The sequence below is a fragment of the Anopheles ziemanni genome, chromosome 2 (genome assembly GCF_943734765.1).
Source record: "Anopheles ziemanni chromosome 2, idAnoZiCoDA_A2_x.2, whole genome shotgun sequence".
In the NCBI taxonomy this organism is placed as follows: domain Eukaryota; kingdom Metazoa; phylum Arthropoda; class Insecta; order Diptera; family Culicidae; genus Anopheles; species Anopheles ziemanni.
Window position 1 is genome coordinate 19,540,412 of NC_080705.1, and position 16,494 is coordinate 19,556,905.

At 45.7% G+C, this 16,494-nt stretch overlaps 2 protein-coding genes and 1 non-coding gene across 3 annotated transcripts; 1 reads left to right on the top strand and 2 right to left on the bottom strand.

Moving 5' to 3' along the window:
* Positions 1-327: 327 nt before the first annotated feature.
* LOC131281855 (proton-coupled amino acid transporter-like protein CG1139) lies at positions 328-2,914 on the top strand. Its single transcript, XM_058311211.1, has 8 exons — positions 328-470; positions 539-811; positions 1,610-1,694; positions 1,768-1,909; positions 1,974-2,104; positions 2,172-2,350; positions 2,418-2,593; positions 2,673-2,914. Exons 1-8 carry the CDS (start codon positions 328-330, stop codon positions 2,912-2,914), a joined length of 1,371 nt encoding a protein of 456 aa, XP_058167194.1.
* A 1,556-nt stretch (positions 2,915-4,470) lies between these two features.
* On the bottom strand, positions 4,471-15,899 carry LOC131282780 (nocturnin). The gene is made up of 7 exons (XM_058312325.1): positions 15,826-15,899; positions 5,960-6,192; positions 5,825-5,890; positions 5,640-5,761; positions 5,073-5,568; positions 4,804-4,913; positions 4,471-4,723 (listed from the first exon to the last, which is right to left on the bottom strand). Exons 1-7 carry the CDS (start codon positions 15,837-15,839, stop codon positions 4,547-4,549), a joined length of 1,218 nt encoding a protein of 405 aa, XP_058168308.1. The 5' UTR covers positions 15,840-15,899; the 3' UTR covers positions 4,471-4,546.
* Trnap-agg (transfer RNA proline (anticodon AGG)) lies at positions 14,778-14,849 on the bottom strand. The gene has a single exon. It is a non-coding gene; the product is annotated as a tRNA-Pro (tRNA).
* Positions 15,900-16,494: the final 595 nt, after the last annotated feature.

A 16,494-nucleotide genomic window follows, 5' to 3' on the forward strand; every position in this document is an offset into this window, starting at 1 on the left:
CAACAGCTTTAACAACTTGTTCACTGTGGCGAAGTTCCATGACCTTCCTACGCGTGGCCATGCGCCTCCATCGAACACGCGCTTGCACCCCGTTTCGCCAACGAGCAGACCGGGTGAAAAGTCACCCTTTAGCTCAATTGGGTTTGTCACGTGAGCAAACTGAACTGACAACGGCATGCCGTCTACATTCACAGACCCCAAGACAAATGCAAGCGCTGGAAAACGAGCTGCAATTGGGTTCACTTAACACTAACTGATTTGAGTTCAATTTCCGCAGCGAACTGCTTTCCCTCATTTCTTAGCACGCGCGCAAAGAGACCGTCCGAGATGAGCAACGCGGGCAACGAGAGCCCCACGCGGAAGGGTAACACCACCAGCGTGGACATGCAAATATTCGCCTCCAACGGGAACACGATCGTCGACGAGAGCTACGATCCCCATCTGCACCGCAACCGGCCGCATCCGACGACGTGAGTTCCCGTCTCGAGTTGAACGTCTTGCAGGTGCATCACCCCGCTTTTCTCCATTTCCCAAACAGCAACTTCGAAACGTTGGTCCACTTGCTGAAGGGTTCGCTGGGGACGGGCATCCTCGCGATGCCGCAAGCGTTCTACAACGCCGGCTACATCTCCGGACTCATCAACACGGTACTGATTGGCATCCTCTGTACGTACTGTCTGCACGTGCTCGTCCAAGCGCAATATATCCTATGCAAGCGACACCGCGTACCCATCCTGACGTACCCCATCTCGATGAAGATTGCGCTCGAGGAAGGCCCTCCGTGTCTGCGACCGTTTGCCCGTTACGCTGTGTAAGTGCCGGTTAATAAACTCTGTGTCCTATGAATCTTTGAACGAGATTCGGTCATATTAATCCTTCATATGGAATTCATTCACATTGTATAATGAAATTTTGAAGATTAGAATCTCTAGACATTGATGATGATCTGATAAAGCTTTTCGTAAATTCGTGTGATTTGCTAATGATTAAAGAATCCCCACAAAGCATTCAGGTTCAGATTAGTAAGTTCAATGCAAAGAGTCATTCATGTTATGATTTTGAGCATGAATTATCAATTGCTAATCTAAACTAACTGGGAATTATCAACTTTACAGTCATGTGATATCCGACAGCGAATAACTTAAAATTTTATGACAATATTTCCAATGAACCTTTGGAATGTACAGTATACTAAAGTATATCCATGGTAAAGATTGACACAATTATTGTGGATCACCCGAATCTGCGGATAATCCACGAATAGTTTTAAAAAACTATTTGGAGAGAGCTATTTAAACTTTTCTGCATAATTTCATTTTCATTACCACCAATCCACTAAAGCGGGAAATCGGGAGTCTACTCAATTCTTTTCAGGTTACTAAAAATTTAAAAAATCTTTGATCTCCTGTTTCAGTGGTAGTGGACGGCATGCCTATACATTTTCCATAATTCTGATTCAAAAAAGATAAAGGCTAAATTATTTTATTTTTGGGACCGTGAGTTAATATCTTAACATACCCTCACATATCCTTTCTTATGATGATAAGTCCTTTCTAATGTGTGAGTTTTCCAAGACTGACAACCACGCTCTCGTTTTTCTTCCTTGCAGTGTTATCGTCGATGGTTTCATGATAGTCTATCAGCTAGGCATCTGTTGCGTGTACATCGTGTTTGTAGCGACCAACGTCAAACAGGTGGGTTGATTTTCACTTCGGGTTTCGCGCCTTAACGACGTGCTGCTCATCTATCCCCCTACTCCCGTTGCAGCTAGTGGACTACTACTGGCTAACGCTGGATGTGAAAATCCATTGTCTCATTCTACTGGTGCCTCTAATAGGCATCAATATGATTCGCAACCTGAAAGTGCTCGCTCCGTTCTCGACGCTTGCTAACATCATCACATTCGTTGGTAAGATTGCCCTTCTCTCACAGTCTGGTGCGGTGTGAGTCCACAAATTTTAATACTCTAACAGGTATTGGATTGATTCTGGCCTATATTCTCGACGACATTCCATCGATCTCGGAGCGCGAACCGTTTGCCGAGGTTGGCAAATTTCCACTGTTCTTTGGTACTGTCCTTTTCGCACTGGAAGCGGTCGGGGTGGTAGGTTCAGCGTCAACAGGCTACACTGTTGACAAGGTACTGATATCATAGCACTGGATCATTGCAGATCATTGCCCTGGAGAACAACATGGCTACCCCGAAATCCTTCGGCGGTACCTGTGGCGTACTTAACGTTGGTATGGTTGTGATCGTCGTGCTGTACGCTGGCATGGGATTCCTGGGATATCTGAAATACGGTGCCGATTCGGAAGGCAGTTTGACTCTAAATCTACCACAGGAAGAAATGTGGGTGACCAAATGTACCTATTTAATAGAATGATCCGGACTAACTTTGGGCTTCTCCTCTCCGCAGTATGTCTCAATCGATAAGAATTCTATTCGCTATAGCGATCTTCATCTCATATGCACTGCAGTGCTACGTGCCGGTGGACATCATTTGGAACGTGTATCTGGTCGAAAAATACCGCGACTCCAATAACAAGCTGGTCTACGAGTTACTGGTCCGGATCGTCGTAGTCATCGTAACCTGTACGTGCGCGGCGTTCTTACGACCTTTCGATACAAAGACCTCTGATAATGACCTTTTGCTTACTGTTCTTCTCCACAGTCCTCTTGGCTGTTGCTATTCCCCGGCTGGGTCTATTCATCTCGCTGTTCGGCGCCTTCTGCCTGTCCGCGCTCGGCATAGCCTTCCCGGCGATCATGGAAATCTGCGTACTCTGGCCGGATAAGCTTGGCCCGGGAAAATTTACGCTCTGGAAAGACATCATTCTGATTCTATTCGGTGTGGTTGGTTTGGTCGCTGGCACGTATACGGCTGTGCGCGATATTATTATAAGTTTTATGTAGATCTACAAACTCCAACAGGCATAAACAAATCAATTTCTCCCGACGCTTGCACTGAAACATCGTTTGCTAACAACGATGAAACTGTAGATGAAATTATTACAGGAAAAGAAACAAAAAAAAAGCTCTCTAATACTCATTTATATAAGACGGTTGTGCGCTAAGCTTCCTAGTTGGACTACGACAACGCAACGGCGAAGCCGGTGGGAGAAGTTTCGCAAAAAAAAAACGTTCCTCCTAATACCTGGCCACGCTGACGAACGTTTGCGCTATGGTAGTGAGAGATTTGTAACATATCATTTGATAGTTCTTACTGACGTAGTGTTGATAAATGTATCCGATTAGAAACTTTCTGTCGACTATCATTTAGTTTTCTAGTATCCCCTAGCATTCGGTTCAACGCAATGATTCCCTTCTGTTCAAACCGCAACGCAACCTCAGAAACAAAACCAATGTTTGGAAATCCTAGGTATTTCCGGACGGTAAAGTAGTATAGCTACGCCAAGCGTTATTCAAGCACTCACAAGTTATTGTATCGAAAGTCGATCGGTCGATTTGTACAATCACTGTTGCACCACTAACTAAATGATTTCATAACGGCGACCAAGAAAAGGAAACAAGGACGTATATTTTATCGCTTTACAAGCCATGAACGCGCGAAAACGAGCAAATGTGTAACCAATAAAGAACAACATTTATCCAATGGAAGACCTATGGCATTATTTTATCCTTTTATGTTAAAGGAGAGCATGAAAAGATACAACTAATTGCATATGTATTTTTATTATAAATAGACTTTTTATTGATTACTCTCTACTTGTCAGCGTCGATAGCTAATGATATGAAAATATAATTTTCTTCTCTTGCATTACATTCTTCTTCGATAATTGGAAATTTGTTACGTTATACCCTAATCCTACTTTCCGGTTATAAATATAGTGTTATTCTGCTTTATCTTGTGTTTTGTTTCAATTGTGATCCAGGATTTCAGGACTTTCTGCTTGGCCTCTGTTGCGCGGTCGTCGAAATTTAAATTTGAATGAAGCTTACATGCGCTTTCAAAGCAACGTGAAAACACACTGAAGTATCATTTTTCCTGTCGCTGAAAATAGTTAAAATATGGCAGAATTCATTTTCTTGTTAAACTTTTTAAAACGAAAATGATTAACGTCAAAATCGACCCGGTTAGGTGTTTGTAGCACGAAAAAAACAAGAACAAAGATAATTGTACACAAAACGCACGTTTCCTAAACCTAGAACCCTATTTCCAGTAGCGTTGTTTGCCTGTGTCTGACACCTTTATGCACTGCATATCTTGCACAATCACAGAAGCTATCACAAAAATTAAACTAAAACCATGCACCCAATTCACCTTTTTACAATCCTTGTAAACGACTCGTGGGTCTGCACGAAAGAAGGCTATAGCGCAGGCATGTTTGAAACCAAATCAGTTGATTTTTTTTAGCATTTTCCTAACAGATCTGAAACCAAATTGTCAGCCTTTCGCGCCTAATGGACCTGTCGACAATCAAGTCTAAGCACTACTTAGTGCGCCTTTAGCTCGTCTGTTTCGTCGTGGAAGCCTTGCTTGTCGATTTCAATTACGTGAGCGGGGCATAGTTGAGTGGCGGTAAATTATAACTGATGGTTCGGTGGTTGTGTACTGCTGGTGGCCACCGTTTGAATGCTTTCCGTCGGAGGTTTCAGCTCGATGTCGCACAACAGCGAAAAGTGATCGGAAGGATACAGGAAGCTTGGCGTCCTATCGACACCGATCTCTTCACCAGAAGGGAACATTAAACAATTTTTCACCTGCAACATACGAAGAAGAAAGGGAAGGGATAAACATTAAACAATTTGCGTAAATTATACTTGATCGTTTATCAACCTACCGTGACCTTATCCTTGGAATAAAATACATAATCGATCGTGTGACAAACTTCTCCCTCCTCGCGAATTTTCCACGTTGTGTAGGCAGGTTCGTATGTGGCCGACAGTTCCGCTTTCGTTTTCACCCCATTGGAAAGGCCACACTCATCGCCGACACTGTGCGCTGAGCCGATACTACCACTTCGACTTCCGGCACTGCTACTGTGTGGCCTGAGATTTGCTGCGTTCTGGTTGTTCTCGTCCTGTGACGATACGTTTGTAAGGCTCCCACCATTGGCCTCCTCTTCGCTGGCCAGTAGGTCCGCGTACGCACTGGCCAACCCGAGCGGTTTGTAGTTCAGTACCGTGCTGTAGATCGGTTCGATCGGTTCCGCGTTAAAATCGCCACACAGTATCACCGGTCGGTTGCCTGCAATGCCATCGATGAAGTATAGCAAGTCCTTGCCCTGCTCGTTGCGCAGCTTCGACAATAGAGCGCCCTTGCGCGCCTTCAAGTGCGTCGTAGTGACACACAGTTCCTGGTTAGTGTCACGTGTTCGCAGGACGGCCGCGATCGCTACCTGATTGCTTTGCACACGCCATACCTCCAGTATCCGCGTGAAGTGGTTTACCATCTCCAAGCGGTCCTTCTTGTAAAATACGGCACAGCCGTCCGGTCCATTGTTACCATTAATGTAAAGACAGGGTGAGTCGGGTTTCGGAAAGAAAACACCTTCGTAACCCTGCGCACTTAGGATCTTCTGTAGAAACTTAAAGTGATCCACCTCCTGTAGCGAAATATGGGAAGATAAAAAGGGATTAATCTCCTTTCTCTATGGCAGACAGATTGCTTCTCTACCTGAAGGCAGATGATGTCAGGGTCGTTTTGTACAATTTCCTCGATCAGTTGATACCGTCGGCAATCCCAAGTTAGTGCTTCCACAGGGCAACGTACGAAGCCATCGTTATGCATGCCAAGTGCTGTGTGTATATAGAAAAGTTAGTTAGCAAAATCGCTATTTGCTATTAATTCGTTAGACTTACTTTGTGAAAGCATGTTCCATTGAAATACTCGAAGCTGTGTAGCAGTCAATGATGGTTCGCTGCATGCTGCAAAAGACAAAATTTAAAAAAATTACTTGTTTGAGCATAAACAAATGCAACGCCTGCTTTGCATACTTTTTGAAATGGAATCCAATTTGAGCATCTTGAACCCATCGGTAAGATCGCTGCCGTTGAGCCGGTCGATCGGTTTGAGGAACTTTCGCTTGACCAGCTGCGGCCGGTCGTCCCCACGCGCTATCCGGCAGTACTCGACGAGATCCGACACCGACATGCCTTCGGTGATTTCCAGCTTGTCATCCTGGTAATCGACGTTCTTGATCTGTGGGGCCGAAGTGAATGAGCCCATTCTGTGTTAAGGGAGAGAAGAAAGAAAGTTTAAAAAATTAATTTAAGTTGGGCACACATTCAGAATACTCTAAAGAAACAACAGCTAAATGAAATCGATTGTGCGAATGAATGAAATCTACCTTTGCAGCATCACCCGCTGCAGATGACTTTTCTTTAGCGCCCCGTTCATTGGGACTCCCCGCGGGGATGGTTTATCCACCAATTTTATTTCACTGCTTGAATCTATCATATTGCCACGTTCTCTCTCACAAGTGGTCACGGTTGAACTTCCTTATCCTGTAACGTACAAAGACGAACTGTTCTCAGCGGACTGATGCCGGATCACTTCATGCCGCAGTCAACGATGTCTAGCATCGAGACGGTTCTGATAGCATCAACACGTGTTTTAAAACGCTTCCAAACGGCCGACGAGTTGAATACCCGCTGCTCGGATAGGAGAGCAACGCTGGGCTATAATTCTCTTGGCCGCTGAGTGCTGATAAACGATCTTCCATAGTTTAAACAACCCTATTCTTTACGACGATACTATTCAAATAAATCTACCGTCTCCGAACGGATGCCCCATAATTCAATTCAGTGACCTCTTTAAACGCGTCCACTACCTTGGATTTCGCACACTAGGAGGGCTGTTTCTATGCCAGACTGGTGGCGCGTATGTTCCTGTGTGCTCTGAATATGCGAATAATAATGCTAACCCATCGAGGTTCTGAGAAGCCAAGAAGGAAAGCAGCTGTCGTCTAGCAGATCTTAGCTTCATCTGCTAAGGTAACAGGTAACATATTGTCATAAACTTTCAACTGAACGTTTGATTTGTTTTATCTAACAATTGGCGAACCATGAATCAAAAGATCATGGAGTGATAATTCAAGCAATTAACGTGAAATCGACAAGAGTTATTCAACGGTATCATTTCTCGCGAAAGTGGCCCCAAGTGAAACAATCAACAAGATGGTAGAAGCATGAGTGGCGGAATGGTTTAAAGATAATTTAAAAAATGGTCGTGTGAAAAATAATAGAATCGTTACAATTTTTCAAGGTGATGAACACAACGAAAAAACTTAATGGCTCAGTGGAAAGAAAGTCACATATGGAAACGGAGTAAAACCACAGAACATGCAGCAAGGAACCGAAAGGTCATAAAACGTTGGCTTGTGAAAAATTGTATCTTTTAACATTTACTGGTCCATGTTAACTTCCATCTGATGCTCCATGTTTGATCGATAAAAAGGATGTTGTTGATCTGAACCCGTCGTGGTTATCACATTTGTGTCCCCCCTCGCAAGGATGGGATGATGGACATTCACAACATTATTGAGGAAATTTTCTAGCCAAGGAAAGTGCAGTTTTCTTTGGAGTTCTCCCACGCAAGGTCGGCAAAGCTGTTATCCTGCGCGTCCTTATAACGTCCGCTAGAGTTACATCGGGGTGGCGTATCAATTGCGTAGCACTCGGGTCTGGTGTAAGCGACAGGCGGCAACAAACACTGAAAGAAAATCGTATTTCTCTACAGCACTAAACCGTTTGCCTTCGAATAACTTTAGATTATTTTGCGTTTTAAGTAAACACGGACGTACGGACGGTTCGTCTTCCTTTCGCACAGTTTCGTTCGCCCGCATTTATTGCCCGCAATTGACCATCAGATAAAGTGGAGGAACAACACAACGAAAAAACACAATAGCCAACCCACGAAAAGCGAAATGATGACGGCACCGTCAACGGATGACGACGATAAGTGAGGGGTTCGTGGTGCTAGTCTGGTATGCTGCAGGATATTTGTGTTATCGAGGGGCCCGGTCTGAATCGAGAACGCGTGTCGGCCCCAACAGCTAGACACCCGAATTTTGGCCACCGATGGACACCGTGCGAGAAAAAAAAACGTAACACGCGGATCTTCGGCGGCGGATATTCGCGGACTGACTCTCTCGCGGGGGAAAACCCAAAACCAAAGTGTTCGTCCGAAGGATGGAATAAAAAAAAATGAAACCTCGCGCAGCAGGTGTAAGAGAGGTAAAGAGAAACGTGCAGAGAGCATGAGAGAGAAGAAATCGTTGAAGATTTCTAATAGTGATGGCCAAATTGGGGCTGCTGCCGGACTCGGATTCATCCCAATCTCCATCACTCATGCTTCACGCATTTGATTTTTGAATCAATCTGTTGATTTTCGGCCCTGGCTAGTGATACTTAAAAATTTTCACCATTATCTCAAGTTATTTTGAAATGTTAATATTAACATTCTGAAGCCCGGATACACGCATAGGTGTAATGAGCCCATATCGGTTTTCATCCGCTCACATAATGTTGGTATGCTGTCAACGCTGTCACCTGGCACGCGCCACCGCTTACAGGATGAAAACAAATATCAAATGGAAAGTACACAAATTGCACAGGGCGCGTTGCTGTTCGTACGTAAATTCTAATAAAGATTGAAAAAGAATGATCAAACAGGGCGGCCAGATACGCAAGAACTGGAGCAAATGCGCCGGCTGTAATGCGTTGCGACAACGTGAATTGTGTGAACGTCAAAGTGTTAACACTATTTAAACCACTTCTTACGTACATAATTAAACACCCTTCTAATATTAACAAAGGCGTCAGGACAGTTGAACGTCAAGTAAGCCCTTAATGAGAAGGACCGAGGACAGTCGTTAGACCAAAGAAGAAGACATTTTCTTCTTTCCGTAAACGACCTTGTTGGTCATACCTGCCCGTTAAGGGTTTACGAGACTATTGCCCTATGTGTACGTGGATAGTCAATCCTCTCGTACAGGGGAGGGTCCGGTCTCAGTTGGGATTCGAACCCACGCCGTCGAGGTGGTGAACCTCAGGGGTCATGGACCGATTTTCTAAGGCGCTACCGCTCGGGTGTCGCGGACCCCGCAAGAAGCCATTTTACAATACCTTTTTGCCTTTGTATTGTAATCTTTCAACTCCATCATCATCTAAGCTCATGCTTTAGCATTTCTGCACCCCATAACTAAAGCTTAAAAACTATTTGGTTTAACAACTGGCACAAAATTCAAGATATGCGACATCCGTTTGGTTGGAACTTCAAACAGAAAGTGATCCATGATAATGGCTTTAAACGGTACTGATGTGTATACCTGGTTGAGAGTTCTTAATTGCTTTATCATGTTAATAAACTACCAGAATCAATTACCTAAAACTATGCAAAATAACTGTAATAGTAACTAGTCGTAAATCTAAAACAAGACCACGAATTAGAATTCTGCATATTTACTCGATGATCCAGCTTATGCAGGTTCAATGTTGTTCTGAAGCAGCCGGATTAGATAGGAGTTGTATACTCGGGGTCCACACTACAGCGCGACGTCGCCTGACAGGAGCTGCACTCCATATGAAAAAAACCTTGCGCGATGTCGCGCGAATCGCGCTAGATTTTTTTTGCATGGAGTTCAGCGCCTGTCAGGCGACGTCGCGTTACGCGACGGTGCAGTCTGGAAAGCGTGTAGGAGTGTAGAATCGGATTTTTTTAAGAGAGGAGGAGTCGGAGGGAATTCGCAAATCCATTCTGAAATGTCCAACACTAGCTTTCACTGTCTCCACCTCCTTGCAGGGAGGAGGTGTTGATTTCCACGCGAGAAAGGTACGAGAGGCGTGTGAGGATGTTGCATAAACAACGTTATATACGCCACCAAAAGTGAATACTACTGCCAAACCAACAAAACGTAACCAATGGTAGCGCGTGCTAGCGCGTTGTTTTTGATGTCGCTATCGAGTTGTTGGGGAAGCCTGCATGGCTTATGTAAAAAAAATCAGAAAAATAGTAAAAAGTTCCAACACCAAGAGGTGCAAAATCCACGACGGAGCTTTGACAGCTGTTGGGAGCGTAGAATGCAGGAAATCCCCCCCGTTGGTAGTGACCGTTTCAGGATGTGGGATTTCTGTGCGTTACTCACGCGGTGAAAGTTAACCATCCCTTCCTCGATTGAACCATCAGCTGACACCCGGGTTATCACCTCATCCGATCGGCTGCGGAAGAGTCCCCTGACGGCGGTGGAGCACGCTGTTTCGTAATCGCTATCGATGTCAGGCGAATTCGCACCACCGACCTGCACTTGGCCAGTAACATTTTGAACACATCCATCTGCTTGGAAATCACCTACGCACTCAACTGCATCACTTTTTGGCGCTATGGACCGTACTGCGCGGGATCTACAAACCGATCAGCATCCCGACGTCCCCTTTTTTCTCGCCATGACCGTGAAGGAGAAATCTTGACACTGGCGACCCGAATGAGGGTCGCTTTTCGGGGAGATAGTGCACGAAAACAAAACTTAACGATGGACTATACGGTGGACACACTACTAAGAACAGCACACCACCACCTGCCACACGAACGGAATCGCGATACTCGCGAACGGAAGGTTACTCCCGCAATTACCTTGGGATGAGCAGTAAATTTTTGAACCGCCTCGTTGTAAACACACAAGTCGTACGAACGAGCAGATCCATCCTGCCGGTGTTCGTGGAAGCGGGGGCTGGCGGTAGACGCGAAGAAGCGGTGGTGATGTTTGTGTTTTTTCTCTCTCGCTCACTTACTCAGCTGGCAAATGACACTTGACGCAAGTGAGCGGATTTGACGTTTCGCGAAGAGCGCGCTGCTGAAAGTAATTCAAATGTTCCGTTACATATTTACCAGCGCATTACTAAATTAAAATTCTTCCAACAATCAGTATCATTGTGAACCATTTGAACATTTACGTTTTGTGCATTTTCATTAACTATGTATCTTTTTTTAACAGCAATGGATTCGTTTTGGAAAATACCGTTTCCCTTAGCGTTTCCAACTTGACTTAAATTTTTACGATTATGAATAATCAAGTGGAGGCCGTTTGTGCAAACTAAAACTTTATTTTATGAATGAGAACATGACCTCTAACGTCGGGCGGCCCAACAATGGCCCTCCTTTGAGTGCTTTCAAGTGCTTATGCCAACCGCAGCTTCCGGACGCTCGTTCCCCAGAGTGTGTTATCGACAGTATACCAGATTTTGGGGTCGACGTTGGGCAACGATTCAGCAGAGTCCCGTGTCATTGCCCTGCCCGGTACAGCTGAACCTTCACATTTTCTCATCGCGTGACACGGCTTGATGTCCACACCGACCACCGTCGTGACATCGATCATTAGAGCTCAGTTGCAAAGGTTACCCCGAAAGTGAACGGTGCTTGAGCCGGATTTGCCAAAACATTTGTGAAAAGGGAAACAACCAACAGCCGGCGACTAATAACACCCAAATACCCGAGTGTACGCTACCGGTCATTAGACGGCGGACCGGTGGTCACCCTACGACAACCTAAATGATCTGCAGTATCTCCGACAGCAGGGATTTCCAACGTTTTTATTGCCACCATCCGATGTGAAGGTTTTGGCAACAATAGTGACGCAGCAAACTGCGTGAGCTCGCCCGGAACCCCGGATATTGCCACCGGTTCTCCACTTGTGCGGCTTATGATTCATGATCCCGATAGCCCTCTGGGGGGTTGCGTCCTAGGTCACGACCTGCAGATAGCGATCGCACAATATGCTGTGATCTGGTGATCGAGATGCTGCTCCGTTCTCGATCTAATGCAACCGTCGGGTGTCGGTGGCGTGTCAGGGTGCCATAAGGAAGGTACGTGGGGTGCAGCGAACCCTTTGAAACTCCTGAGACCGGTTTTAAACCTTCCTTTCGCGTCTAGTTATTCGGTTCGATCTAATCGACAGAGCTGAGCAGTGCTGCAGGGTGATTCGAAGGGATTAATATTTACTGGAATTTTATTGGAAAAGCTTTTAAAGTCTTGGATAATTGTAAATACTTTACTCAAAGTCATCACCCATCTCCGAAGGAGATTAACCAGTACTTGTTAGAGGTTCGCACCGGATTTAATATTCCCGATTTGAGCAATAAAATATATTTAAATTTAATATCTTTCTCTTATCCCCTTTCCAGGTTTATTATCCGTCACCCTGTGCCAACCCACGGCAAAACAGTTTAGTTTGGCGGGCAAGGCTGCTATTTATTTTTATTAACTCGAGCCCCCCGCTCGCTGTTCGACGGAACAGCCGGCGAGTACGTGCTCAGGTTTTATAGATGCGGCCGCTCCTGATGGAGACTGGCCAAGATCTCTCGCCGCACCTCGTCACCGCCTTCGCGTGCCGCTCAAGGTTGTACACGAGCCGGGTCGATCGACCGGCTAACTGTAATTTACATTTTTCGCTTCGCTTCCGTTACTCTGGCGCTTTGGTTCGATCGATGGGAGGCAGTCCTAAGGGGAAGGAAAAGGGGAATCGAAAAGTCGCGTGATGCAGCGGGCGTGTGCAAGTGCAAGTGCAAATGCCGCATGTGTGCCGAACCAGCCGATTGCCGATGCACCTCCCTCTTGGGGGAGAGTTTTATGGTCAAAGGAGGCGCCTTTCGCCATTTGGACCGTTACCGTTACACCGGGAAGTGTTTTCGGGTGCATGCGCGGGGTTTTCTGTAAAGGACAAAACGCTGTAAAGTCGCACCGAACCCTCAATCGACGGTCACGATCGGTGGGAACCGGGAAAACATATTTTACATAACGGCCGTTTGTGATCGCAGGGTTCTATTCTAGCGTACGAAAACCGCCTCCGGCTTATCTACGGAGGCAACTAACACACAAAGCGTAATAAATTTTATTCATCGAACCCTAGCGATCGCGGAAACGATTCTTCGAACCCCGGCAGGGAAAGACGATCGTACTTTTTTTTTTTATTTTGCCCGCTTCTTGATCACCACCATGTTCCGTCGTCAAATGTTTCCTTAATCTTGTTCCTTGTCCGCTCGTGACCCTTCATCCTTTGTGAGACGAAAAAAGGCCCTTTTGCCGGCTGGTGACCTTCGTAACGTTCCCGACTTCTTACGAGATTTGTAAGTGGGAAGACGACGGAATCGTGACAAGAAGTGGACTGCCACGTGTTCACTAAGGTATGGTGGTGTAGAAAAAATATCAAAAAGAATAAAAAAGATCAACCACTTGACCAGGGTGAAGGTATCGAAAAAACGGATTCGAATAATTTGAACGTCCAAACCCGTTCACCATTTCCTCCAGGATGATTTGTGTGTTCGTTACTTTTAAACATTAAAACAAAAACGAAAACTGCATACTCAAGGAACCATGTCCAGCACAAACATTTCGATTGTTACGTTCTGCAGATCGAAAACATATTGCGTCTTGGATTAACCCCGATGGTTCTCCAAGAACCTTTGCGCCAATGGGACGCAATATCGACGGCCTGGACCGTTTGTTTACATGTTCCGGGCGCTGGGCAGCAACGATAAAAAATTAACACCCCACGAGCTACGATGGCTACAGAAGGATAAACAATTTTAAAGGCCAACGCAAACAACAAAATAAATCTATTTTATTTACGGCAAAAACCTCTCAGCAGAATACAAAATTCGACAACGAGCAAATAAATAGTGGAAGCGACGTTTTAATTACACAGTTTGAAATGCGAAGCATGTATTATGTCAGCAAGTATTCTCTATCGGGAGACAAAATTCAAAACAACCCCCTGAAACTTTCACTTCACCCCTTTCCCATTTGAATAAATGCGCATATATCGAACTAGCATAGACTAACGTGCACATTGAAGGTTAATGATCTCGAGAAACGAAAACAATATTAGCATGAACGAAAGAAAACAAGCCCAACCGCTCCATTATTCGGAATCCCTGGACCTAAGACTCATTTGCATAAATCTTTCTTTCACTGTCCCATTTTAGGCTGGATTCTTCGCAAATCTTTAAGGAATGTTTATCCGCCCATTTATCGCGTCCACAAAAGTCGTTGCTGGAAGCAGGTCTCCCAGCCGAGGACATGACGCGCCACAAAACACATCAGGTGGAAGTCAGCAACGTCAACGGGACACAGCACAACAAGCAAACTGGAATTGTCCTCCTCACCCCTTCTGAGGCCAACGGCGCCATGGTGTAAAATGCTAAAGGTTTTATTTTTAACTTTATTATCGATTCCTTTCCACTCGACGAGTTTGGTCCTCATAATTCCGGCCAAACATTAAGGGCAACCAAGGTAGGCGTGCGGACCAAACCAAAGCAGGGAGGGGTTGGCAGGGTGTGGTTTGTTTACAATTTTCGGGAAATATTCAACACGGCGATATTTGGAATGGATAAAGTTCTAGTTGATTCCGTTTGTTTTTGCCTTCCTCCACGAATAAAAGGCACGACGCGAAAACGTAAAACCTTTGGCGCCTTAAAGCTGCTTTTTCGGTTGGAACGAGTGACTAAGTGCTGAGTAGAGGAATTAACGACATCAAGCGTAACGTTTTGAGATAACTAATTTCGTCAGTTTATGTCTCAACAATGCGCAACCGCACCAAGAATGCGTCAGCAACCAAAAAGGAGAAACGGATGGAGTTGAAAAGTTTAAAAAATTCTACACGGTTCGCTTCCTTCGGTTCTACGCGGTGCTGATGTTTGCCAAAACATACGAAACTAAAATGAATAATTTGTACGGACCAGAGAAATAAAAATGAAACAAATGTTGCGAATAATAGGAAAACCAACTAGCAAAAAAACTCAAAAAAGTTTTCAGGGAGGTGGGCTCGTCCGGGATTTGAACCCGGGACCTCTCGCACCCTAAGCGAAAATCATACCCCTAGACCAACGAGCCCGTTGAGAGACTAAGCGCTCAAACGTGTACACGTTCTGCGAGAGACACGGGGATGGAATGTTGAGTACTCGAGTACTCTTTCAACATAAGGACCGGCTTTGTTTGATACCGCGCGATGTGATGTGTGATGAATAACTGTAAACAAAAGAAGCATAATGTTTTCGGAATACAAAATTTCACACTTGTCCGGAAGTGTGTATGTAAATTTGAATAAATGTAAAATATGTTAACTTTTACCATGAAAAATGAATTCTAGAGAAAATTTCCCAACCAGGAATTCATACCAGGTACATCCTTCGTAAAATCACATTAATCATCAAGCAAAACGGCATCCGAGCTGTTACGTATTAATAGTTTCAAGACCCTTGATTCCTACAAGTTGAGTCTTCTTTGTGTAATACTCGTATAGAAAGGTTATTGCCTACAATGGGACGGCTTTTAATCACCCATTCATTTCCAAGCGGATGTCCAATGAGCGACCATGAGTGGAAAACGTGAGCCGCGAAACGTCTTTCCAGAATCAAATAGAAAGCAATCAGAACCTATTCTCTCCTTGTGTTCCATGCTGCACGCGGTCATTCTAATAGAGAATGGGAAAGGAAAGGAACGTTTTATGACTGGCGACTTCCTTTCAGACGACCCAGCGGCGTGGTAGAATTCCATAGTATGTGCTCAATCAATTGACACGGTGATGACTTATCATGGCCACCGTCGTTGGAGTACATTCGGTGTTTACCAGTCTTAGAAAGTACACACGCGACACGTAGCCCTTGGAACAATGTGACACACAACGCTTGTGGAAGGGCTCGGTGAAAGATTGACTGACGCATGTCCCGGTTTTTAGATTCCCACGGAGTCGATGTATCGATGCCCGTGGCAGACGGCCCAATTTCGTGCCAAGCCCTCTTTGTGATTATTCCGAGCTGTGCGTGCGTGTGTGTTTTGTTCCAGACCCGATTGCCCGGTTGCTACCTACCTGACCAGGTACATCAGCAGTTGTTTCGGAGGTACACAGTCCACCTCGTCGACCGGGGCGCCGGAACCGTCCAGCATGCCGACTCCAAGCGACGCGTACTGCTCGCCAAAGCTACTCTCCATCGCCAGCTTCTTCGCCGCCAGCCGCCGATTCGCAGTGGCCGGCGTCATCATGGACGCCTCGAAGATGGCCAACTTTCGCTTGAAGTAAGCGCGCGTGTCTTTCTCGCTGGCGAACCGGCTCAGATCGATTTCGTCCTCTTCCTCGGCCGCTTCACGGTGCGCTTGGACACCGCTGCCCGTCGCACCGTCGCCGGAATGGCGCCTGACGCCTGGTTCGTCATACGGCACCGCTGCCATCAGGGTTGATCCCTGGAACCCGGCCAGGGCCGCCAGTTCGCTGACTTCGGGCATCGAATCTTTCCGACAGGTACCACGGAAGAACCCGGCCGAACCGTCCGGCAGCATGCGCGAAATGGTGCCAATCTTCTCAAGCGCCCTCGGGCCAAACTGCCCCACCGGTCGCAGTTCCATCCTCGTGTAGGAGGTCTCTCGTATCTAATGCCTGGCAGGCTGGCCACTTTCGGATCGTCCAGTGCCGTCCTCGCGCTGTCACTGTCAATCACGTGTGTTCAACGTAAAAAGATCACTAATGATACACGAACCGACA

What these genes read in the sequence shown, in the direction of transcription:
- LOC131281855 (XM_058311211.1), top strand. Translation starts at nt 328, where the DNA reads ATGAGCAACGCGGGCAACGAGAGCCCCACGCGGAAGGGTAACACCACC. An exon ending in AACCGGCCGCATCCGACGAC is followed by an intron (nt 471 to 538) that starts GTGAGTTCCCGT and finishes TTTCCCAAACAG; the next exon opens with CAACTTCGAAACGTTGGTCC. An exon ending in CGTCGTAGTCATCGTAACCT is followed by an intron (nt 2,594 to 2,672) that starts GTACGTGCGCGG and finishes TCTTCTCCACAG; the next exon opens with TCCTCTTGGCTGTTGCTATT.
- LOC131282780 (XM_058312325.1), bottom strand. An exon ending in ATGGAACATGCTTTCACAAA is followed by an intron (nt 5,762 to 5,824) that starts GTAAGTCTAACG and finishes ATATACACACAG; the next exon opens with CACTTGGCATGCATAACGAT. An exon ending in CTGACATCATCTGCCTTCAG is followed by an intron (nt 5,569 to 5,639) that starts GTAGAGAAGCAA and finishes ATTTCGCTACAG; the next exon opens with GAGGTGGATCACTTTAAGTT.